The sequence below is a fragment of the Aptenodytes patagonicus genome, chromosome 3 (genome assembly GCF_965638725.1).
Source record: "Aptenodytes patagonicus chromosome 3, bAptPat1.pri.cur, whole genome shotgun sequence".
NCBI classification, from domain to species: Eukaryota; Metazoa; Chordata; class Aves; order Sphenisciformes; family Spheniscidae; genus Aptenodytes; species Aptenodytes patagonicus.
In genome coordinates this window covers 83,619,909-83,647,057 of record NC_134951.1, presented here as the reverse complement: position 1 = coordinate 83,647,057, position 27,149 = coordinate 83,619,909, and the positions used below count along the sequence as shown (strand labels likewise).

The window sequence follows — 27,149 nt, the reverse complement described above, 5'->3', positions numbered from 1 at the left end:
AGATATTCTGGTATGGATGTATGTAAATGGAGGAGATGGGACATGCTAATAGTTCAGAATGTTTAGTTCATTATCTCTTGGGAGTGTATCTTGGAGGTATCACTGATGTTTAAATTAGGTATCTTTGATACAATAGAATATGCTGTAGTGTTGACTTTAATACTGGCTTTGGAAAAATAGGACGATATTTTCTTTACTGGAATATTACTTTTAGAAATGTCTGATAGTGGTGTTGTCTAGTATTTATCGTCTTGGTCTACACTTCGTACCAGAGGGCTTGCAGAACAGAATGTATTATATGAAGCAGTGGTAGGGATTATCTGGGGTATTTTGGTTTTCAGTGTCATTGGTATCCCAATTATACGTTGCTCAGGTTTTATTTTATATGTCCATACTGTTTAACTAAGATAGGCTTTAAGAGAAAACATCTGGAGAAAATAACATTAGTAATGTTTACTGTGGAAAAAACAGCACTGACATTGCTTGGCAGGAGGAAATCCATGGCAGAGAATGAATGACAGGGACTGCGACTACCAGGGACTGCCAGCTACTGCTGGAGAAAGTCTATCCCTTTCCAAAGAAGAACACAACTTTGTGTTACTCTTGAACCTCAGTTTCTTGGATTCTTTGGTAGTGTGGTTGACTTTTAGGCCTATTATCCTAGGAGGGAAGAGATAAATATTGCTTTCTTGTTAATACAGACATGACCTTACAGTCTGCTGTTACTTTGCTGTCTTTTTGGGTATATCTTTGAAGATGATTGAAAATCTTAGCCTTGGTAGATTGTTTTAAGAACCGTGGAATTGTGTGAGCATGAGCACATTAGCTGCTCTTGTTTGCTTCTTGGTCAGTTCAGGCTATTGCTTTATCTATGCCTGCACACCTCAGACCTGACCACTGTAAAACCAGACTGGTAGTTGAGACTAGTGGAGGATTTTCTGCTGGCTATAGACATGTGCTTACTTAACTACTACAGAACATCTCTTTTCTAGTGGCCTGTCAAACTGAACTTTATGAGGCTGCAGTGTGTTACTGTGTTAACCTTTAAGTTTGGTAATACTTCTGAGAGCTGGGTGGAAGTATGAGAAATTAGCCTTTTTGCTAAAGAAAAATAATTTTAGAGAAAATACCCCAGATTCAAATGTAGGCAAAGGAGGAAATCAAAGTAGATATGAATACCCAAGGTTCATTTTTGTATGCATGCAGCAGCGAGGTGCTAAAAGTGGATATGTATAGATTCATATCCACAGGGCTTGTGTTTTCTATATGTATACCTCTTAGTCTACACAACTCTGAAAAGCAGTTGAATTTTGTGTATCATTGGTACATATGCCTATAATCCTACTAGTTGATTGCATTGTGCTTGCAAATTTAAGACGGGGTAATCCTTTGTAAAGCTAATGAAATTCCCTGTTATGCCTAAACATCTGAATGAAGATCCTCTGCATCATCTGAATCTTGCAGTATTTCTGTCAAACAGCCAACACCAGTACACAAACAGGGAATGCAATTATTGGTACAGCTGATACAGGAGAGTCTTAGCAGCAGTCAGAAAAGAGCGACTTCCAGAGTGGGTGTGATCCAACCATGCTGCTTCATAATGAGAGGTGAGCTAAATTTTCTTAGAACAAAATCTTCAAGTAATAATTCTGCACTCTGCCAAACCTAAGTATGTTATAAAAGTAAAAGCAACCTAAATACAGCAGTGTTTGGTGCTACATATATTCCACAGGCAGACAAAAAAACCCAGTCACATACGCGAGGCTTTGAAATTGGCTAAAGAAATAGAAACTAAAATCAGGAAAAATATAAATTGGAAGCTTCTAAGAAGGGTGGCTTACAGAGGCAAATCTGAGATATGGTTTAGATCTGTTTATATAATCCTTTTAGTGAGGAAAATTCAAAGTGTGTTAGCTATAACTGTCAGCATTTGAATATTTGAAAAGTATCCCCTGCATCTTGAAAGATGACTGATCTTGATAATATTCACTATTTTAATAATAAAGAGCATTATGAATTTTCACTGTTACTCCTTTGGTAGTTATGTCGAAGGAACTCAGATGGAAACTGGGATCTTACTGTATGGGCAATTTCCTGTGACTACCAGAAAGACAGCCTCCATAGGTGGCATTAGAAGGGGAAGGGACTCTGAGAAGGCATATTGTACTCAATGTTTTGGTGACAGGCTTGAATAGACTTTCCATGCTACCATGTGGCAAGTGTATAAGATATCTCAGGACTGAAGAGCGTTAATCAGTGCTTAGGATACTTGTGAAATCTGTTTTATTATGTGTGGATTTGGCACTGATGCCTATAGTTAAGGTAGTCTAACACTTTCCACTATAATTCTGTTTTCAGTTGCTTATAATTGAGAACATTTTGGGCTGAAACTTTCCATGCTGGGTGTCTGCTTCAGGCTGATTGTTATTTTTCATTTTAGTATAAGTAGTTCAGGTGCTTTTTCAGCTTGAGATTGAGGAAAAATGCATGGTTTAGTGGGAGATGTGCCCCAGTGTAAACAGGGGCTGGTGGAGTGCAAGCCAAACAATTATATCATGTAGTGTGGCGGTGTGCATCAGGTTTGATGGCACTTATGGAGGCAAATGGAGACTAATGCCTTATCAATAAATCCAGATGTCTTTCATAAAAGTGTAAGTAAGATTATTTATTTTTCTATCAAGAGGCTTTAACACTTCCATCTTCTGTAGCTCATTTGAAATGTTAGCAAAAATAATTGCAGGAAAGGGATGACTTTGGCCAATCCATGCAAAACTTCTGAAGAAAAAGTCTCTACTTGTGTAAGGTCAAATAAGGTATCTTAGATACCAGTGTCTTTTTTTTTTCTTTCTTTTTTTTTTTTTTTTCTGTGATCTGTTTGTAAAATATGTGCTCCAGTTTAAAGCCACAGCAGCTACAAAGGGTTTTTCTTGAAACTGGCGTTGCTTTTCTGGTCCTTGTGCAAGACCTGATAACAAGGAGAATTTTTCTGTTGCGCTTTCAGTGTTTCTCTTTCTGATTTGCTTCTCCCTCTTTCCCTTCCCAGAAGGGGTAGGAATGTAAGTAGTTTGACTCAAATGCATATGGCCATGGATTGGACTAAGGGGCAGTGGGAACAGATGGGGACAAACTTGCTTTGAAGACAGAATATAAGAAAACAGAGGAAAGAATTTACAGTGAAATTGCAGATAAAGAGTCAATTTATTTAGCACACTCTCTCTACCAGTGCAGTAGAATTAAGTAGTTTTCCATTTGGATACAAATTCTTCCCCTCAAGGAGGGACCATCACCCTTCTTCCCCGTCTCTTGCTACAAATTTAAAGAAGAAAGCACAAGTTTGTATAGACATATAAAGCGCTAAATACACTCTCACACTGTGGGTTAATGAAAACTGACGACTCCAAATTTTCTTCAGACTTCAAGTGAAAGGAAACACAAGTAAGTATGTGGTTATGGGTGCAGGAAACTTGTTTGGAAGCTGTTGGTACAGGTAAATGATTTTTACTTTTGGCTGACCCTTGGACAGAAATGGAAAGGAAATACCAATATCTACTGAATCAGTATTTTTATTACAAGAAATTGGTCTTAATATAAAAAAAAGGGATTGACTTTGGCTAAAGTCTATAACAGATTATATGCACATATGCATTTTGGGTATTGCTGAGTACTTCCTAGACTGTTTTGCTTTCTTTTTTATAACATTTGGTTTGCTGAAAATCTGTTCTTCCTCTTACTTGATTCACTTACTGTTCTTTTTTTTCTGTAGAGAAGAATATGCTAAAAAAAATCTAGTAAGTATAGAATAGAAAAACAATTTGAATGACATCAGAAATATAGTAAAACTAGAATGATGGCAGACTATAGTAAGAGAATGTTTATACTGGAGTTATTCCACTTCTTATGAATACCTGAGTGTAATTTCTGTTAAAATACAATTTTCTTTGTTTTTTTGGGGGGTTGGTTGTTTTTTTTTTTTTCACTATTGAAGTTAAAAATAAATTTACTGAAAAGTTTATTTTCAATCTTGCACCAAGTTAACTTTTTTCCTCAGAATTTAGACTATCACTGGCTAGCTTAAATATCTGTGACTAGAATTACTTAAACGGAAGCTGTTTTTATACACTTTTTTCATGGTGATGTTTTTCTTTTAATCACATTTTATTGTGTTACATGTCAAAATTACTCTGATTTAAAATATTTGTTATTACTTTTCTTAAAAGCACAGTTATTGGAAGAGAAGATGATAGCTACCACAACATAATGAACTATTCTGGGATGTAGTTGGGGACTCTGCCACTTTTTCTGTTGAAGCTGAACCACCACACCTATATATTTAAGATTTATAGGGCTAGAAATACATTATCAGAAAGAAGCTTAATAGTAGTTCTGTTAGGATAGAATTGTAGGAATGAAGCAGAGTGGGAAAGTTGTGTTCCCAGCCATGTTCTGTATGTTTTGTCTAGCAGATGTTCAATACAAAAGTAGTCTCTGTAGTAAAGATAAGAGTAAAGGTCTTTCCCATGCTGATGAATGCTTCAGTGGTTAGCTACAGGTGGGGTTCTATCTGTATTTGCTTGTCATTACTTTTCTCTGACCCAGTGAATCTTGTTACACAATGTGACGATTCAGAAGAGCACTGCATCCCAGCCTAACCTCTAGCTCAGGGCTTAGAAGCATTTCTTGAAAGGTGAGAGGTAAGAGTTTGAATGCTTTTTAGGTTGAGAAGTGTGATTAACTAACATCTCTTTTTAGACAACCGAATACGCACTTGCTAGATTCTACTGAAGTTGCACAACTGCTTCATAGCTTTTTTTGAAAGAAAGGTATGAGCCAAATGGTTGATTTAGGAACTGTGTGGAAGAGCATAAATTACTAGAATAACTGGGTTTCACAAACATTGGATTTGTCTTAAAAAAAACAGTGGAATATTATCACACCTATTTTACAGAGAGGAATTGGGACATAGAGATTAAGCCAAAAATGAATGTTCTCCTCCCCAAATTAAACTGAGAACCTGGAATGGAAACTAATTTTTATTGGATAAGTTTGGCAAAGTTCTGTAAACCACTAGATTATGATGGAAAATTTTCAGCTTCACTAACCATCTCTCTCTGTGATATGTTCTCTTGGTTAAAACATGGAGCCATGTTTCTTCTTGGCTCAGAAATTATTGGAAGGCATTGTAAATCTGTGATTCAGAGCATTTTGTGGTCTTGACTCTTGCTGTCCTTGACTTTGCCTCTTCTTTGTGCCTACTTCCATGAAAGGGAGGGAGGAGAGTAGGCTTGAGGAGGAAAAGTGACAGTAAGGCAATTTGAGGTCAGAAAGAGAAAAGATGGTGAGTGATAGAAAACATAGTCCTGTCTGCTGCCTGTACCTCTCTGCCAAAGACTGGTCTTAGTATATGCAGAAGAGCTGATGCAGGCATCCAAAAACTTGCAATTGCAGACTAATTAGCTTGTGAAGGGAAATAATTGCTTGCAATAGGAGTTTCGTAAATCTATTTTACTAGCTCCCCATGTGTCAGTTGTGTGGAGTCCAGAGGACCTATGCTATATACCAAACACCTGAATTTTAGAGTTGATTTTATTCTCTCCAGTATTTTCCTCATTCAGTTCTATTTTGTTTAAGTTCTTGTATCTAACAAAGTTCTGTAGTGTGTTAAGAAACATGACGTATTTGTCCTGTTTTGGTCATTCCCACAGTTCCAAAGGGGATGGACTTGTGTACAATAGCTGTGAGGAATACGATTTGAATCTTTCATGATACAAACATCTAAAAAGTGTCATGGCATTACTGAGTATTGTGATACTATTGAACCATTTTGACAAGAGGTCCACAGGATTTTGGGGGGCTGTTTGGTAAGAATGATTTCTCTGTTTTCACGAATACTCTCTTCAGTCAGTTAGATGCAGAGGAGCATCCTGTTCTGGAGACTGCAGCGCAGCTTGTAATGCTTCTTGCTCTCCTCTCACTCAGCATATTCCTTTCCTTTCTGGAGTCCCCCTGGAATATGGACTTCTACAGCATCTCATCTCTCATTTCCTTGAGGCTTGCAGATTCCCATTAATTATGTGAGCATGACTGCTGTAGTCTGCCCTGGCGCTGTGGTGGTGGTAGTGGTGATGTACAACCTGACTGCAGTCTTTACACCTCATCCTTGCTGGAGTAAAAAGGTCATTGCTAGCACACACTGCTCTCAGAAGGAAGTCCTGTGGGAAGTCTGGACAGTAGGGCCAGGTAATATACAGTGTGACAAAGCTTGGCTATGAAGAAGAGAGCACAATGTTAGAGGTACTGAGGTAACACACAGGTGTCAGCATCTGATAATTTTAATACCATTTGAGTCATGGTACAGTATCATCAGAGTGAAGAATGGAGAGCTAGTATGGAAGGAGGAGAACGGATGGATGTAGCCCTATAAAATAAGGGAAATTTTGAAGGGTACTATTACGTTAGAACTCTGAAACCTTCTCTGTTTAAGCCTAATTACTCGGCAAAACTGTAATCTGTTTAGGTGTGAAGTAAATAACAAACACTACCTTTTAATATTTTATGTCAATAAAGAGGAATCTTATGACTAACTGGAGGTATTTACAAATAGCAATTGTGGCGTTTCTGTATGGAAACAACAAGAACATGAATAGTCCTGTGCACAGACTGAATTTACTAATTATGGTCTTGTACTTTCCACCAGAGAAAATAATTTCACATCTACAGATACATCAGAATGCATTCTTTTGTGTCATTATATCACTTTCATCTTGTTTGGGTTCCCCTGACCTATCTGTTCCCTTGTGAACTGATCATGTCCTAAGTAGTATAAGTCACAGTAGCTGTGGTACGGCCATATGTTTTAAGACAAAAAAAAATTACTGCTTTTATATTACTAGCAATCAAATACTCATTATTATGACTAGCTTCCTGAGATGTTTAAAAAGTAGGGAGGAGGGGTCTTACTTTTTAAGGCAGAATTTCCAATTAACAAGTGTTTGCTTGTAAGAAGGATGCAGTGACTTTAACACATTACTGGGGATTCTGCTACTTTCCCAGTTAGTATGGCAATATCTGTGTGTAATGCAACAAAAGATCCAGAGGTTAAAAACGAATACCTATGTTTCTGTCTGGTTTTAGGCACTTCATTTATGCCAGTAGATGGTTTTAATTCCATATCCTGGACTGAATCCAGAATATGTGAGGTATATAAACTGGATGCAATTAAGTAGATTTACAGTTGGCCTCTTGGTTTGCCTCTCAGTGAGTATGGTCATGAATGGAATATTTGACACTGAGGACTATCCAGTGTTTCTTCAGTGCTAGTTTGGACTAGAGAATCTTTGGAGTTGGTCAGTAAGATTTGTTTTCTGAGTGAGGCATTAAGTGTTTTTCAGGACCTACATTGGTCCATGAATCTTTTCATAAATTGGGAAGACTGTCAATTCAGTCCACAAGTTTTTGGGACATATATCTTGTAGCAGTTTGCTGTCTGCTGTCAGCTGCCTTGGGTCTGAATGATTAAACTCATTTTAGGGTACTATCAACAAAAAACTTAAGACAGGTCACAGAGTAATACATTGTTGTAATAGTGCCTATGCACAGTTTGGTTTGGTTTATGTTAGGCTGTGCTCTGAATTCTGTGTTCATAGTCTTAGCTGCAGAGATTTAGTAAAGGCAATGAAACATTTTAAATTTTTACTGAAACTGTAAAGTTTGGATTAGCATCTTTGACTATCTTTTGCATGCTTTACAATTTATTCTTTCAAGATACACATTTTATTTATAATGTACCAAATAAGTCTGCATATTTTCTACATGTTATGTGTCTTTTCTGATATGCCTTGTGTATGAATACTGTCTGACTGTATCCTGCAAATAATTGTTATTTTTACTATAGTAAGTAAAGTAAAGTAAAAGGCATAGTCTAAAAGCACATAGTCTAAAACAATCCTATGGGCCTGCATGTCACACTCACAAGTGTTTCTTATGTGGAGGACCTATACTAAAGGATGTATTTTAAAACATTTTCTGTTTTGTTTATGTAAGATAATGCTAATTTAATATCACAATCCAACCGTTTTCATAGTATCAGTATGTCTATGACTTTCACTGAATTTTGGATTGGTTTCTTAATGCAGTTTTGCATTGGCACTTTTTCATTATTTGAGGCTGTACCAATAAGAATATAATTATTTTGCTACTAAATTTAATTCACTCCTTGGAAAGCACTTTTCCCTTTTTCCTTTGAGAAGCAAAGGCAGGCAGTATGCTTTTTCTCATTGATGATACCCGCATCACTCATAATATTATTGATTTGTTATTTAATTCTGTGCTGTTCAGTTAAAAATTGCAAAGACCTATGTAGAAACTGAAAAAAATTATTTAGTATAGCAACAAACATAAGAGTTTTCAAATTTAGAAACCAAGGTTTTAGGTTCTACATATTTCTACTTAAAAGAAAGAGTTTAAATTCTGAAGAATACACTTAAAAATATATTTTTAGAGGGTCATTTTTTACCTGCCTACTTGAAATATACCTAATGTTTAGTTATTTAAGGGGAAAAGATTGCATTACTCTTTCTAATTTTTTTTTTCATTTGAGTTAATATAAGCATTTGCTAAATTGTCCTGAATTATAGAAATCAATTCTAAGATGTGGATGACTTTTATATCTGTTTAGCTATTATGAAAATTTTCTAACTTCTTTGTAGGCTGAATCTTTAGTCCTCCTATACTATAACTTAGTACTGCTGGAAAGTGATATATTTCTTTAAAGTGAAAATATAATCTCATTGTTTTTTAGGCTTACATATATGAAATGTGTTCAAGCACTTTTTCACACAAACTGGGGGGACACACAGAACCTGTCATCAGTGTGACTTTTAGTCCCTCATCTCCACAGGTAAGTCATTGCTTTTTTTCCTCTTTGTAATTAAAATATGTAAAATCTTCACTGTAAGCTTGCTTTTTACTACTCTTCTATTTACCTGCCAATATGCTGTGCAGCCGTAAGGCTGTTCATCTACTTCCAACTATAGTGTGGTTATTGTGTCAATTATAAACTCATGCAAAATGTTGCATGCTACAGAGACAAACGCTCTGACTAACTGCCTACAAAGAAGAGTTCTGGCATGGGAACTATTGCAAACCTGTACTTGCTGAATGTTGGGAAAATGTACATCCACCTCAAATAACCTGAGTAGACTACTCCTAATCCAGAGAATTTAAGAGAGGAATAAGTAGGGGCAGGGAAACTGGAAGGGGCTCAGGCCTGCCGTGATTACTCAAAGGCCTGAAAGATTTAAAAAGCAATGTTATTTTAAATGTGCTGTGTCAGAATAAATAGTGAAATAGCTTTATCACAATGTTTTGAAAAACTATTACTGTTGTGTTTTGAGCCTTTCAGATATTTATAGGTAAAAAGTACTCTGAAGAATTTAGGCATTAGGCAATGACAGTTCCTATTTTTTTACTGATCATTAATACTATGCTGTGTTAACAGCATTATATTTCAATGTAATGGTTTGATTATAGTGCAGCAATATATACACAAGAGTCTGTTGTCTAAGTTTTATCTTGAAACCAGAACTTCCCTACAGCTAGTTTATCATGTGAATTCTTTGTACGCTGTTTCGAATCCTATAGGCTTACCTTCTTTGTTTTCATGTATTGAAACTGCAAAGAAGCTTTCTACTTTCTGTAGAAAGTAGACCATTGACAACAATGGTCACCATATATATAAAAAAGTGCACAGTAGCTCCTCTTTACTTCACTACCTCCTCAACACTGGCTGTACTTGCTACTACGAAAAAATATTTATGGAGTAAGTATAATTTCTTTACATGTGGGAGTATTGCCATATTTACATATCTCCTTCCCTTTGTAAATAAAGATGCTATCATTTCTGTGATTTTAGAATTTCTGGAAGTTTTATTCCTTGTGTATATGTTGTCTGAACTGAGAAATTGTTAATTGCTATCTTGTGGTGAGCATTATGTATTTCTGCTTTTTGGATTCAGCAATGCTATATTCAACCAAATTGGTATAGTTTATTAAATTTTGCACCTGTATGAAGACTAGTTTCAGCTTTAGCACTGAACACAGTTCTGCAAAAAAGATGTTATATACTGAAGAATAGAGCTGACTGTAGTCTTGCAGCATCCTGATCTGTGGTCCAGCTGTTGGAATGCATTTTGGTGGAAAATGTCTTATTAGAGTTTAACTGTTAGAAGTTTAGAGGCTCAGTTGCAATAATACTATGAATCAAGACTTCGAAGTAACTAAGTTCAGGCAAATCAGTTGTTGATCAGAGGGGCAGAATCTATAAGCGGTGTGAAATAAACTTTGGCTGTGGATCCAAGCCAGACTGGTCTAACTCTGAAAGTGTGCCTTGGGGCACAAAGCCTTTAATACTGAACTTTATGAAACATCACACAGTCAATTTAGTATTATGGTTAAGAGCCAAATCTGATGTTCAAGGACCAGAAACACTTTTCTTGAAGAGCTCTTTCCTGAGAAGCAAGAGCTGTGGATTTGAACCAGCTTACAAATTTTCCCATAGATATGGTTCCGGGGGAAGATTTTGAAGCTGTTGTTATCAGGAACACTTTACTAAAAAGCAAGGAATGTGCAGAAACTGCTTCTTTGAAGGATTACAGCTGAAATGTAAATTCTGTTAACCAAGTCGTTCTGTATAATAAGCACTCTGAAATGCTTTCTAAGTAAGTATTTTTGGGGGAGTTGCAGAACCAAAAGAAAATAATCACCTGGGCTTTCCAACATAGGATTTAGCATGAAGTTACATTCAAAGGCACTAGGAGAAGGCACTAGGAGAAGCAGCTAAAAAATGCAATGGTAAGCTTGTAGAGTGGAAAAGAAGAAAACCACAAATGAATCAGAAAAGAGTAATCCCATGCTTTGAAAGAAAGACTTTGTATTAGGCAGACAGAGTTTCCAGCACTGGAAGATTTTTATACCTACAGCTACCACTAGTTAGGGATTTAAAATTGACGCTACTCTTGTTTCATCCAAAGTCTGAATGAATACAGTTAAGAATTGTATTGGGTTCTGAATAACCTCTGCACAAAGCCCCATTGCATTCAAAGGGAAACACTGGCAGGGGAAGGAGTAAGGGGTGAAAAAAGGGAAGTGGCTGATGAAATTCGAACATTATGGCTAAGCTTTCTGCTGTGGAAAGATCCAGCCAAGAGTGAGGTGTACTGACAGCACTCCAGTTCAGTGGTTGCTTGCCCAGCACCTGTCCATGAGGTAGTTTGTTCCAACTGTTATTATAACTCTCACTTGCATAAATGTTCTTCCAGAAAAGAGGGAAAAACCCTGGATGGGTATAATAGTAATGATTTTACTGATGGGGGGCATTGTTGCTTTCATGATATGGTACTCTTGAATGATTTATAAAATAGTTGCTATGAAAGCTGGAGAAGAGGAATAAGATAGAAGCTTTGCATTTATCTTAGGTTTAGTTTCAAGATGATTTCTCTGGTTTAGCTTCTCATTGTCACTTCCTTGATTTTCACTCATTGTTCAAAACTTATGTAAGGAAGTGTTTATCTTATCAAAAATATTAATTGAATTTCAATCTATTTTAGGGAATATACATTAAGGGATATTATAGTGTTTAACTGTAATAACTATAACTATTAACTGTAACACATTTGAGTCAATCTAAGTTAAAATAGTGTGGGAATCTTATCTTCCAAATATGGGAACAATAAATCATGTCTCTCTGAAATGTTTTTGAAGCAGGATAAAAGCAAATGGGGACACTATTGTCATCTGCTGGTTTTTGGTGGCTTTTGTGTAGTTGAGTGTTGGTTTTGTCTATGTACAAGCTGGGTGAACAGTGTGTGGCAAAACCATCTGAGTACACTCTAGCATATTATTGTCCTCATCGGTAGCTGCTTTAAAAAAAAAAAAATGCAGAGAAGAAGAAAAGAAGCTCCAAGCTCTGAGCCAATATACTGTGCTGGAAGTTAGTTTTTCATGACAGAATCATGACTTTGAAATCAGTATGCATTGCTACCACCCTACTGATATACTGAGAGGTAGCTTCGAGAGAGAGAAAGCCCACCCACCCCAAACTACACTTTAATAGAACAAGCCCTGAGCAACCTGATCTGAGTTCAGCATTGACCTTATTTTGTGTAGAAGGTTGGATGAGATGATTTCCTGACGTCCTCAGAAGGCTACCTGTCTGAAATACACAGATATTTAAACACATGCTCAATAAGTCAATGAAGGGCATTTGATGAAAAATTATCAAAAATAGAATTTGCATTGGATGAAATATGGCAAATCTGTTCTATTCTCTTTGGCTATAGGTTTAAAAGAAGTAAATATATGACAGTTTGATGTGACCACCTGACTGATACACTGAGAGATAGCTTCAAGAGAAAAAAACCAAACCAAAACTAGACTATAATGGAAAAAGTCCTCAGCAACCTGGTCTGAGTTCAGTGTTGACTTTAGAGTCGGTTCGATGATAAGATTTCCTGCAGTCCCAACAAAATGAATTATTCTCTTATTTTGTGATAGTGCATATTCTCCAGAAATCTCTTGTCACTGAAGGCATAGTAATTTAAAATTGCCATGTAGAAAACATTAATATCTTTTGATTACCACATAAGTTCAACTTGTGGCCTGTTTATCAGTAAAATATCTAATTTACAAGTGTGGAAGGTATTAATTGAAATTGTTACTCAATAGAATGTTTTTGCATTAATTTATGTCTGATTTTATATTTAGAAGTACAGCTATATTTCAAATAACATTAGTTTCAGGTATTATTATATTGTGGCACGCTTAGGTTAGATAATAACTGACAGTAAGTGCATTACTTGGCAGCTGGAGAAAGTTAAATGAATAGTAGAGATCTGGAAATCTCTTTCACAGCTAGATTTTCATGGGAGCCACTGAAAATTTCATATTGATTTTCTGCTGACCAGCTTGAAGGGAGACATATTTAATGTTCCCAGTAAGGATATTTGCTTGTGGGTCTCTCAGATAGTAATACAATTTAGCACTAAAGCCACCACTTTAGTCAGAATTGGCTACAGGTGGTTTTGGATGTGTCTGGAAATATGAGTTATCATCTTTTACTAGCTACTAACACAGTATGCTTTTCCTGGTGGTCACATCTGGAGATTTCACTTTAAAACAACTTGTATGAAAACTCCATTCCTTTGTGATTTTTGTTCACCATTAATGGTTCACTTAATCATAAAATTTTCCACAATGGAGGTAGCTTTTGTAGTGATATGGAAAGCTCTTTTTCAGACTTTAATTTGCCAAGTTTTGGCTTTAGTATTGAATCAGTCTTGTCTCATCCCTATGTAGGGCACGTTTTTTCCAGTACGATATTCTTCCTTAGGACTCAGGACTATCTTGTTGCAGACTAAATCATGTGGATTTAAAACCTGTGACCAGCTTGACGTCTAATATGATCTCACTGAAGTCAGGAAAGTTCTTTCACATGGTTCTTTTGACCCTGCTGCTTGCCCCAGTCAATCCCAATTACTCCCTTTCATAATCCACAAATACATCAAAACAAGAGGTAAATGGAATTTGGTAATTTTTATTTTTCTTTCTTCTGTAATTTTGTCTCTGAGAGGCATAAGCAGCCAGCTGTCAGCTTTTCTGATCTTCCATTCCAGGAGATCAAATTCAAAGGCTAGAAAATGCCATCAAATTCTAAAAACTCTAGTTTTTCTTTTGCTTTTCTGAACTGGATTTTAAAGTTTTGAATTCTGCTGGAAGACTAGAGTAACTTTCAAAAATTAGGTTTTAAAAAGTTTTCTATAGACTTTTTTTGAAAAATTATTTGGTAGAATCCTTTGTCTTATTTATGGCCCGTGGATGGAACAACCTTTATACTCATGAAAGAAGTAGAAGCAGAAGATGGAAAGTAAGCTAGCTTGGACATCTAAGGGGAAGCTGTAGTCATGTCAGGAAAACTTCAGAGGGAGTGTGTCTGGGAGTGTGAGTGCTCTCATAATGAACAAGAAAGCAGCGAGGAAGCAGCAATGAAAAGGCTTGAGATGGAGGTCTGAGGAAAGAGATCAGGACATCTATTTTCAGGGCAGATCGCTCACTTACTTAAGTTAGAATCTGGCAACTCAGGACAGAGATCCTCTTGTACTATTGGAGATAATAAAAACATCCAAATCTATAAAGGGTAGAAATGGTTTACTGAAGCCTCAGAAAGCTAGACACTGAGACTAGGGATGTAAGCACATTTGTGGAAAAGGACACCTGGTAAAAATCTGAAGACTGATTATTTTCTTTTGGATTTTAATTAGCTTTGGAAGGAATAGGCTTTTGCAAATAGGTTACTATTCATCTCAGAAGAGGCATTTTCCTGGAATTTTAGGAAATTCACAGATCGTCCTGAGCTGAACTGAATATGTCTCTACTATGCATGTTAAACAATTACATTTAATTTGCTTATAAAACGGAATTCTCTAAATGCAGTAGTGTCCCACTTAGGAATTATTGGTAAATGAGAAGAAAAGAGATGCTTTTTTTGATCAGAAATGGGCTACTGAATTGTTAATTGTTCTTAAATACAAGAATTCCCAAACTCACTTGTTCTATTGTAGAGGTCCTTTTTATCGTAGGCCTTTCTACTGTAGAGACCTTCAAGCATCTGCTGTGCTGTGCTGCTATCTTAAAGTTTGTACTCATATGCCATTGTAGATGTTAAACACTGTTAAACATATGCCATTGCAGTGTTTGCAGCTGCAGCAGTTTAAGCTAGCATATTTTACTTCATTCTTTTGATGAGCTGGGGCTATATATGCAGTCAGTCAACTGGCTTGGCTAAGAACCTATCGATGCAGAGAGTGATTAAAATTGGGTGACAAATCAGAGAAGACTGTGAAAGAGAGAGACTATTTAATGTTTTTCCAGCATGTCCTCGTGTGTCTTAATATCAAGTCTTCAACTCTTCACTCATTTCACAAGCCTGTTCTCTTTCTACATACTACTATAAGCTGCTGAGGAAGAAATTTCATCAGCCTGTTTTCTTTATGAGCAGTAGTGTGCAGTAATGCAGGCTTTGTATGAAGACTGTCTTTGCCAAAGACTGTACTGCAGTTTGTGTCTGGTGAGAAGTTGTTTCCCTTACCCTCGTCCAGCCAAAGAAGACAGCTGCATTAAAGAGAAAAAAAAGCCTGCTGCTGACCTCATATACATGCTTTCTGAAGTTGAATGTATTTCTCTCCTTGTCTTCTCATTGTACTGTTAGCCAAATCTGTGTACTCTCATTTGTGCAATCTCAGTGAATTGAACGAGGATTTGGAGTGGATATCTCTTAAATTTAATGAACATATCAGTTTAATTTTTCTATCCAATTTACTGAAATAGCAGTCTGACTAAATTTTATTAACATTTTATTTTCATCCACCATCGTGTTCAGTATTCCTCTTCTTTTATCCTCAAATGTACAAATTTATTACCATGGTAATAATTGTAAAAAAAAATGGGATGGCAGTTAATACAACTTATCTTAACTGTCATAGGCTAAAGGCTGTTCCAGTATGATCAACTTGTAAATGGTACCAAGACATTTGTGCAAAGTAGCCAAAGGCAACTGCATGTGCCCTTTCTTATTCTTATAAGACTCTAAGACTTATGAGAGGGAGAGGTTGGATTCACTGGGCCAAACACTGGGGTAAAAGTTCTCTGCAAAAGGTAACAGCACCTTGAGAGCTGTTGAGCAAATGAATCATTGTGACAGCGAGTGAGACCTTTGGGTTTTTTTTTTTGTGTAAGACAGTGCTTTTTTAAAAAATTGTTAGCAGTCATTGACTGATGCAGCCGTGTAGTTTACAAGCCCATAACTTGTTAATAATCTATGAGATACTCCTCAAATTTAGAGAATTGCAAAACCATTCAACTTTCAACAGTTAAATGGATTCAGAAACTCAGCAAAAGCACAGAAGTACAGCTTGTCTTTTATCCTAAATTTAGTCCTAGTCTAAGTGGCTTAGGGGAAAAGAGGGGCTTCAGCTGTACCCACCTTTGGGAGATTCTCAAAGTGGACTTGATTTCTTACAGTACCTAGTTTGGCTGTTGCCTTTAAGTCACTGGTTATATTTGCAAATCTTGGCTCTTGCCTTTTTAAAAACTATTTTGATGGAAAAGAATGTAGAGCCTTGGGTTGTACCACACTCCTGCTATGAGGGTGGTTGAGCCTGTGGAGAACCTATTAGCGTGACACAGCAGATAGTCCTACTGCGTTTATTCCAGTCCCTGAGAATTCAGAATCAGAGTTCCTCACTGCACATGTATGTCTCTGCTTATAGCAGGAAGACCATTTCTTTTGCAGTTTCTAACAAAACCCAGTAACGCTGTGTGCCCATTAGTATAGGAGTTGATGTTGTTTAGCAGAGAAATTTGTTTATACCAAAGAAATTCTTGTAAGTGCATATGACAACTATAAAGCAGGATGGCAGATTTTAAAAAAGAAAGAAAAAGCCTTCTGTAAGCTAGAAAGGACAATATAATTCAGTTTAATCATGGGATTCTCCAGCCATTCTAAGTGTGTTGCCAGCAAAAAACAGCTGTACACCACATGATTTTAGATAAATATGCTTGCAGTGGCAAGCTTCTCAATTCATAGCACATTTGTCATAAAACCTTTACTGTACTTCTTACAAGTGTAGATATTTCACTGAATGGCACTACTAGGTTGAAAGGGGTGGTACTAAACAATTGGTTACTCAGCTGTTCAATGTGAATTGTGTTTACCAGGAATCTAGACGGGAGGGTGGGGGTCAGTTGTGGACTGGTAAGAGATAGGATTGGCTGGGAGTAGGAAGGAAAGGCACTAACTGTAGTCATAGGGATAATCTGGAGAACAGGCAGCTTCTTGGAAACCATCAGATAGAAAATGAGAGTGAAGAGGGAATGGTGGAGACTAACTGTAAGCACTGGAGGGAAAGAACGTATGTGTGGAGAGAAGCGATGATGTTGGAGAGATGAAGAGAGTGCCTGGAGGGAATGAAAACCCTGCAAAGAGAAGTAAGAGAAGATAACTGCAAGGTTAAGAATGCTAGTTTCTGCACTTTTAGTTAAGCCTTTTTTCTGAAAAAGATAGCAAAAGTGAGATGCCTATGGCCTGTTTTTCAGAGTTGCTGAGAACCAGATTGCTCTTGATGTAACAGTTCTGAAAATCACTGTGCTCAATGCCTCAGAAAAAAAATGCTTTTCAAAGGACATGAAGAGAAGCTGCCAGATAAAATAAACCTCTCTTGCTCCCTTCACATACTACACAACTGTCTTCCAGGAGCCAATAATATAATATTGAAAGGGATAAGCAAGTGAACATCTACTTTTTCTGCTCCATGAAGGGGCATGTAGAAAAATATTTTGTGAAGTGTACTTTGTACTTTGAATACAGTCTCCTCCTCTGTCCTGAGAAACTGAAGTGAGGAAGCTTTGCCAAACAGGAAGAACTAAAGGACTAATCATTAGGAGTTTGTTCAGCTATGTTTCTTATTTAATTTATTTACCTAATTTAATTTTCTTACATAGCCCTCTAGGAAGCTGTCCTTCAGGTATCTCATTCCTTTTTCTTGCCATCTTGAAAAGAGTGTCGCTATCATGCATTTCTCTTGCTCAACAAATTATATTCATAAAATGCAGTTGAACACTTGCTGATATTAGAAACCATTCTGCGGGAGGTTTCAGTTCTAAAATTCCTGGGCTTTCATGTAGGACAGATACTAAGCTTCTTCCCCCACTTCAATTAAAATTCAAGCATTTACATTGCAAGAAGATTCTCCCTTCTTACATGGTCTTTAAGAAACTTAGGGCCAAATCGATTGGCAATTATGAGATAAATGTACAGAGGTTGTATAACAAAGCAGAGTTCAGCCATTAAAAATACAATTAGATGAAATACAAAGAAAATGAAGTATGGAGTAAACCACTCTAAATAAGCTTTTGGAAAAGGGAAAGCTAAGTCTTAGCTAACAGATTAAATATGAAAAGAAAAACAGACACAACTTCTGTCTCAAATTAAAATAGCAACATAAAATGATTCCAGCTGTCCGATGGAGTATGATATAGCCACACCAAACATTTTGGCCCAGCTCCTGGCTGTATCTGAACTATGTACATCGTAGTGTGGGATAGGTGGGAAGCAGAAATTCTTTAAAGCTGCCTTTTGTGCCTCTTTTCTTCCAGTCCACTGCATAAAGTACAGCAGACTCAGAAGTGCTAGATTCTGCACTCCCTAACAAGTTTTCCCTGTGAGCTGATTTGGCAGCTGGGGGGGCTTCTGTTTTGCCTTCTTTCTTTCAGGCCTGCAGTGTGTGCTGGAGTAGGCAGGGAAGAGTAGATGCTGATAAGGGGATCCTGTGACCCTTTTTCTTATGCCATAGAAATACTCAACAGCTGGAATCACCATTGTTCCTAGCCACTGTGTTTCTGAAAAGTAGTATTTGAGATGTTTAACAATTATGGTAATTCATGCATTAAAATGCTGGCATTGTAATCATTGTTTGAGCTATGCTTTTTCATAATTCAGTCACAATGTATCTACTTTGGAGTATCATAGTAGCTGAGACACCCTGTGACATGTTTTTTTACAGAACTGTAGCTGTATTCTATCCAGCTAGTTGCTTACTCATTTAAGAACCTTTCTTGAAACAAATAGATCATTTTCCCAGTGACATACCATACCATACTACAAACGCACATCCGGGACTTATTCCAACATTTATGACCTTCATTTCAGCTCCTCTGCTAAGAATGTCTGGAGACAGTCACACTGACACTTGCCACTGCCTTTTTTGTCTCTGACCAGGTAGCGAGTGACCTATACTGTGCATTGAAGAGAGAAGTTAGGTCTGGAGAAAGACAAAGGATAAAGCTGCAGTTTGTCTTTTAAAATGTCACCTCAGTATGTGTGTCATTCTTTCACCTGAATGCAAATGAACCACTTTTTAACTCAGATAAGGACTCTGAAGAAGGATCAGCAGGATGGCAGTAGCATGAAATTCTAGTCCAACTGATATCAGTGGCTTTAGTAATTTTACTTCTGGCTTCCCAGAGAAGCTAAACAGAACACTGGTTCATTGCCTGTTATTACTGGAAGCAGGGAGAGAGTGGAAGAAACAGAAATGTGATATAACTTCCAATTATAAGGGAATTACTTGAGACAAAATATACATTTAGCGTTCTTCTAAGGCAGACTGATATTAGATTAGATAATGTTTTAGTTAATTTTATTAAGATCTCAGGAAGTGTCCATCATTTATCTTATTATAAGGTTCTCATTTTATCCTGCCATATACCATACTAAAATATGAAACTTTTCTGCTTAGTTGACACCTGCCATGCAATAATCTAAGATGTGAACTTAAAGTAAAAAATGTGTTGTAAAAGAAACTGGGGCTCAGTTGTTCAAGAGCTGCTCCTTACAGCTGATTAGTGTTCTCTTGCCATTTCCTAGAGTTCCTACTCCTTGTTTATTAATTGCCCTCTGTCATATTACAGAACATTTAGTTAACAGAAGGAGAAAATCATTAACAATATAGTCTGTGTTTTAAAAAGTATAGGATGTAAAGTTGGATATTTTATATCCTTACATGTTTATCCTTACACTGTTGATGCAAAGGTAGGGAAAACAGATCCAGGTAAATCTTTCTATGACTGTGACAAAAAAGTGTGTCTATTAGGTGAAAGCCAATACATATGGAGAATGCTGAGGAGGTGGTCTGGCAGGCCTTTTGCTCTGCTACACTGCCACTTTCCTGTATAAAATTTCACAAGGATCGTGTACTCAAGAGAGAAGGTGCAATTCTAATTTATATTTACTCACACACAAAATGGGGTTGAAGTTAATGTAAATCAAAACAGAATAACAGTGTGTTGAGTACCTGAAGTCTTCCTGTGTTTTCCAACACTGACTTGAGGTCTTCACACTCAGAGAGGAATCTGGCTCTTCACTTTTAATTTATGTTAATACTAGCTTTCTGTATGACATCTGGTTTTATTTATATTGTTATGTGTAGTTATTTACATGAATGGTGTCACTGAGATCAGTGAAGTTACTGTTGTGAGCAACAGGGCCATGAGTGAAGAAATTAGACTTCATTACGCCTAAGAACTGTATCAATTAAACTTTCTGTTTCCTCAATAGTAGCAAGTTTTCTCTATGTAGAAGCTGCTAACAGGGTGAAATTCACCAGTAATGAATGATGCTTTCAGCAACAGCAAGATTGTCAATGTAAGAGTGTAATAACTTCCTTTCTAAATTTCTATTTTTCATCCTTGTATATCTGTCTCTTACCCACTTAGCTGGTAGCGTGGTTTTCACTTTTTGGTTATATACCTTTGGAGGGGAGCTACCTTCCATGTGTTCCAGATGATCTCTCAAAGATATCAGAAAATATTTTCTCTAGATGTTCAACCTGAAACCTGTAGTCATATTATAACTTAGTAACTGTACGTGTGTCATAAATTTGAACTTTTTTTCTAATTCCAGTAGTTCCTATGTTAAGAGTGGCCAGGTACAATAGCAAAACTCACACATGAACACTTCGTGCGATGTTTGCAGTTTAAAAGACTGTGGAAGTGATCACAAGCCTTTTACCACTGGTTATGATGTATGCATTATTTTAATAGATCTTCATAGAAGACTATTTTTATATGTTTTTTAATTAAAACCTAACCTCAGTTCCTGGAAAAAATATGGAGAAGATCATACTGGGTACTATTGAAAGGTATTTAAAGAACAATGCAATCATCAGGCACAGTCAGCGCAGGTTCACAAAGGGGAAGTCCTGTTTAACTAATTCGATATCCTTCTATGATAAAGCCATCTGCCTAGTGGGTTAAGGGAAGGTGGTGGATGTCGCTTTTTGGATTTCAGTAAGGCTCTTGATACTGTCCCTCACAGTATCCTTCTGGACAAGTTGTCCAACTGTGAGATGAGCGGGTACGCAGTGTGCTGAAGAACTTGCTGAACAGCAGGGCTCAAAGGGTTATAGTGAGTGGAGCTACATCTGGCTGGCGACTAGTCACCAGTGGTGTTCCTCAGGGCTCAATCCTAGGGCCAGTGCTGTTCAATATTTTTATTAATGGTCTGGATGCAGGAGTTGAATGCACAATTAGCAAGTTTGTTGACGATACCAAACTGGGAGGTGCTGTTGACTCTCTTGAGGGATGGGATACCTTGCAGAGGGATCTAGATAGGTTGGACCATTGGGCAATCATTAATGGCATGAAATTTAACAAGTCCAAATGCTGGATTCTGCGCCTGGGATGGAGTAACGCCAGGCACAAGTGTAATTTGGGAGACGTGTGGCTGGAGAGCAGCCCTGAAGAAAGGGACCTGGGGGTGCTGGTCGACAGTAGGCTCAATGTGAGTCAGCAGTGTGCCCTGGCAGCCAAGAGGGCAAACAGCATCCTTGGGGTGCATCAAACAGCATAACCAACTGGTCAAAGGAGGTGATTATCCTGCTGTATTTAGCACTGGTGTGGCCTCACCTTGAATACTGTGTGCAGTTCTGGGCCCCACAATTTAAAAAGGATGTTAAGGTCCTTGAATGCGTCCAGAGGAGGGCAACAAAGCTGGTGAAAAGGCTGGAAGGAATGTCCTATGAAGAGTGGCTAAGGACTTTGGGCGTGTCTAGTTTGGAGAAAAGGAGGCTGCTCACTGCTCTCTACAGCTTCCTGAGGAGGGGAAGTGGAGAGGGAGGTGCTGATCTCTTCTCCCTGGTACCCAGTAATAGGACGCGTGGGAATGGTTCAAAGCTGTGTCTGTCAGGGAGGTTTGGACTTGACATGAGGAAACATTTCTTTACAGAGAGGGTGGTGAAACACTGGAACAGTCTTCCTGGAGAGGTGGTCAATGCCCCATGCCTGTCAGTGTTTAAGAGGCATTTGGAAAATGCCCTTAATATCATGCTTTAATTTTTGGTCAGCCCTAAAATGGTCAGGCAGTTGGACTAGATGATCGTTGTTGGTCCCTTTGAGCTGAATTCTATTCTGTTCTGTTCTGTTCTATTCTATTCTAGTCTTCTTCCTACTTCTTCTTTTCCCTAGCAGTACATGCTGAGGAAATCTCTGATGACATTTCTTCCCAGCCCTGCACTAACAGAAGGGACTGAATGGGTAATCATGTTCCAGCCTAGGCATTGGCTCTGTCACTTTGTGGGAAGGAGGCACATACCTTCTGATGGGGGTAAGAGCTGTGGATTGTCTCGAGATAATTTGACCATCTGAACAAATTTGCTTCTGAACAAACCACATGTGTGGAGTGCACTTTTTTTAAGGCCTTCTGTGTTCATCCAGTTTAGCTGGGTTTCCACAGGATGGCAAAACCCCACATCTCTGACACTAGTGAGGCTCAAAGATCAAGCCCTCAGTCTAAAGCAGGAAGTGCTCCTGAACTAAATGTTTGCAAATCTTACTGAGGTGAGCAATACCTGTTCATTTCCCTGTGGATTTTTTTTTTCTCCTTGTACTTACTTTTAGAAATGCCTGAGCTGGTTCCCTTGAAAAAACATGCTAAAACAAAACAGCCTGAGAACAGCAGTACTCCATCAGAGCGAAGGTCCATCTAGCCCAATACTACTCTGTCTCCGAAGTGGCCAACCATAAATGTCTAAAGGAGAGTATATGAGCAGTGCAAGTCTACTTCTGTCAGGGTCCTGGGGGTCAATGGCTGGAACCGGCCTCCCCTGGGACCCCCACCAGCACCGTCTCCTGCCAAGGGCCCAGGGGACGTGTCTCAGCTCAGCCTGGGGCCTTCAGTGCCTGCCTGAGCGATGTTGTAGGTGTGCCCGTCTCTGCCCCTCTCTCCTGGATGGGCCTGGGACCTGCACTGCAGAGAGCTGCTCTCCTGGATGGAGCCCTCAGGCCTAGGTCATACCTTGTTGTGCATAAGTCTAGGCATAACATAGCATAACTATTCTATTCTATTCTATTCTATTCTATTCTATTCTATTCTATTCTATTCCCTGTGCTCACCATGAATTGAATAATGATGAGACTGTTAATTGCCTGAAATGCCAGGGGTTTTTCAGCTCCAAAAACACTTTCAAGGACACATATCACAAAGGTTACAAGTGGAAACAGGATTTTGTTTTATTTTATTTTATTATTTTATTTTATTTTTTCTGAATCTGTTTCAGAGCCGATGCTCACAAACATTAACACAATGCACATGTGTAGCCAGGAGCAGGCTCATGCATTCTTCAGTTTAGCTTGAAAAAACATCCCCTGCAGTCTGGCAGAGGCAAGTCACAGAGCTACAGAAAGTAGCAGCAGGAATACGGGCCAAGCAGTCCCTGTTTCCAGAAGAGTGAGAACTTGAAAAATGAGGATCAGGACTGACCACACACAAAAGAAGAGGAGGTGTGTGGTACCGTGGGGTATTTTCAAAAGTATGACATATATCGATGACAAGTATACTTTTTGCCTTCAAAAACTTGCTCCGCTGTGCTTCTTGGCCAGTGATGCATGAAAAGCACTCTTGTGCCTGCCCTGCACTTGTATTGTGTGCAGTGAGAGATGGAAAGTGGCGACTCCTGATGGTGCAGCAAGCCTGGAGCCCTTCCAAGCACAGGCTGTTTTGCGCAAGCAACAATACCTGGGAAAATGGAGCCAAGGGAAGAGCAGAGCTCGCTCCCACTACACACTTGCAAGGGGAAAGAGAGCCAGAGAGAGCCAGGGCACGAGTGGTGCCTTTGTGTGCAAGAGCAGCAGGCAAGAACCTAGCCAAAATGGCCCAGAGGAGCCCTGACAAGGGGCTGTGCTCAATGCTACAGAAGAAAAGAAGCAACCCCTGCAGGCCACCCTTGTAGGCCACCCTGGGAGTCTAGAAAACTTCCTCCGGATGCGGGGTGTGAGGGCTACCTTCGTGGAGCATGAGCAGCAGGCACATAGCCAAAATGGCCCAAAGGAGCTCTGGCAAGTGGCCGTGCTCAATACTGTAGAGAAAGGCAAAAAACCCCCATGGACCTTTGCCAGACCACCCTGGGGGAAAAAAAGCCTTCCTCCCCCCAGCTGCAGGGCACGAGAGGCCATCTTCGTGGTGCATGAGCAGCAGGCAGTAACCTAGCCAAAATGGACCATAGGCCTGACAAGTGGTCATGCTCAATGCTGCAAAGGAAGGCAAAAAACCCCCGGGGACCAATGCCAATCTGCCCCGGGGGAAAAGTCCTTCCTGACCCCAGAGCTGGTGATCGGCTATTCCCTGAGCATGTGAGCAAGACCTGCCTCCTCGTCCCACAGGCTGGTCATGCCTCTCAGAAGATGCCCAACTCCTATTGTCCCTCAACCTGGAGCCATCTCAGGGGCTTCTGAGAGTAGCCAGAAGCCCCTGGCCTGTTAGACCCTGGGGGAAAGAATCCTTCCCATGCCTGGCAGGACACCAGTGGGTGCTCCAAAGCACTGGGACACCTTGCAATATCTCTGCATTCCATTTCTTACGGCTACTGCCCTGGGCTCCACAGGGGATGAGGACGGCAAGTTCCGCAGTCTCCTCAAGAAGGCATTCCCTTGGTCTTGCCACTGCGATCCAGCTGAAAAGGATTTCCATGCATCAGATGAGCTTTGAAAGTGGCCCTCCTGGAGCTGGCCTTACAGCAGAGAACCTCCAACAGCCTCATCCAGCCTCCAGTCTTTCTCCCTCAGCCCCCTCCAAGTAATTACACTGGTTCCTCAAGGACTTCCTCTCTGATGTCTTCGGGCTGCCCCTGGACCAGCTCTGTCCCAAGGGCAAAGCCAGGCAGGCTGGCAGTGGGACGTGGGAGGATGCCCCCTTTATCCTGCCCCAGGGCATTGTGACTGCTGCGTTGCCATGTGGTGGCACTGTGACATGGGGGTGACGGAGTCCCCTTGGAGGAAGGCCTTTGGGGTGCTGGCCCCGAGGTAGTCCCTGTGCCCAAGAGGGCCAGGGGGCTGTCCCTGCCCTTGGTGGCCATGCACTGGGCACAGCTGCTGGACGTCCCTGACTTGTCCTCTGCCACTTGGCTCCCAAGGACAAACTAGTGCTGTTAGTGTTCTCTCAAGCTATGACAGAAACCAGGACGCGTGGGAATGGCGCAAAGCTGTGTCAGGGGAGGTTCAGGCTTGACATTAGGAAACATTTCTCTACAGAGAGAGTGGTCAAACACTGGAACAGGATTCCCAGAAAGGTGGTCGATGCCTCATGCCTGTCAGTGTTTAAAAGGCATTTGGACAATGACCTTAATATGCTTTAACTTTTGGTCAGCCCTGAAGTGGTCAAGCAGTTAGACTAGATGATCGTTGCATGTCCCTTCCAACTGAAAATATTCTATTCTATTCTATTCTATTCTATTCTATTCTATTCTATTCTATTCTATTCTATTCTAAAAAAACATTAAAAATCATTGATTAAGTATTTCATCAATGCTTCATTTATTTCAGAGGTTGGTGCAATTATATTTTGGAGACAAGTACTCAGCAAGTTGTTTGGAAAACACCACCATGATCATGGAAGAACACTAAAAGGAATGTTTCCAGATAATGCTTCAGTAAAGATAAATAAAAGCAAAGAGATATGTTAGGTGGTATTGTCAGGAAACACTGATTGATTGATTGATTGATTCATTCATTCATTCATTCATTCCAGGAGAACTAAGAGAGATTTAAAGAATCAAAGGGAAAAGAATTGTTTTATATTAAAAGAAATGTTATCACTTGAAAAATTACTACCATTTAAAAAAACCTAATTGTCAAAGATTTGTGTGTGAATATTTTAAATAATTTAGAACAAATATTTAGCCTAAAGCAATGGAAATAAATATCAGAGCATGTTCTCTATTTTATTTCTGATATTAAAATGTGTAGAATGTAGAACATAGAAAAGGCCCTGTGAGCATAAAACAAATCCTTTGGCAATTTTTTGTTTCTCCACCTAGATCAATGCCTTGATCCAATTCACCTCGCAGCCAAGTCTTTATGATGACATGAGACATGTGGATAAAAGGAAACATTTAAGGTGAGGGGAGGAAGATGATGATAGTTATCATTGGATATCAGCACTACAGATATGTCTGGGGACATATTACAGCCTCAAATAATTAGTCAAGTTCTGAAATATACACCATTCAAATTATTTGTTTAAAATTAGTATAAATCTTCCACCTACAAGTAGCTGGGACAGATAATAAGATAGTAAATATTCTGAATAAGAACAGATGCAACAGACATTTCACAATTCTTACTAGGCAGTAAGTATTACTAGAGTCTGGGGCAAAAAAATGAACATTGCTTTTACATTCTATTTTAGAAAAGTGATACACATGGTGAGGAAAAAACTTCCCAATTTTATAAACTGATGGGCTTAGAGCCAGCCACTACTGATCTAGAACAAGATCTTGGGGTTCAATAGATGCATGTAAGCATCAGTTTAATGTTTAGTAGCAGTGAGTAAAACAAAAAGTGTTAGGAATTATTAAGAATTAAATGGAAAGCAGAACAGAGACATCATCATGTTATTGTATAAATACATGATAGTCTGTGTGCAAAGTCTGATTTATCAATCTCAAAAAACATTTGGAAAAGTTTCAGAAAAGACTCACCAAGTTGATCAAAGACATGGAATAGCTTCGACAAAGGAATGACTAACTAGAGTAAAGACTCTTCAGCCCAGAAAAGAAACAACTCTGAGGTGTTATATGAGATGTCTAAAAAAAAAAGAATAAATTTTGTAGCCTGCAGAGGATGAACAAGGAATGGTTGTTCATCTTCCAATAGAGAATTAATAGATATCACATGAAGATAACCTGTCATAGGTTAAAAACAAATGAAAGAAGATGATTTTCCATAACACGTAATTAAGCTTTGGAATACCTTACCATGGGATGCTGTGAATGCTGAAATTCTTTATTGTTTTAAGGGAAGACTAGACAGATTCATGGCTGAGAAATCTGTTAAAGGTAAATTAAAATATGTAGAGGTCCCCTTTTCTGCAAAATGTACCTGGATTTCAAGTTCTACAAGCAGAATGTTAGGGATGATACACTTAGTCTATTCTTATATCTTCGTATTCTTAAAAGTTCATTCTTTCCTACATTCTCATTTCCTGGACAGCCACTTTGGGTCAGAGGCAGGACAGTGGGCTAGTCTGACCCAGTATAGTCATTTGTATA

General features: G+C 38.7%; 1 protein-coding gene across 1 annotated transcript in view; it reads left to right on the top strand.

The window, feature by feature from the left end:
* WDR27 (WD repeat domain 27) overlaps window positions 1–27,149 on the top strand; it is a 221,582-nt gene that overhangs the window by 66,449 nt on the left and 127,984 nt on the right. The window contains exon 23 of the mRNA XM_076335328.1: window positions 8,798–8,896. Coding sequence (XP_076191443.1) covers window positions 8,798–8,896 — 99 coding nt within the window. The remainder of the gene's footprint in view (window positions 1–8,797; window positions 8,897–27,149) is intronic.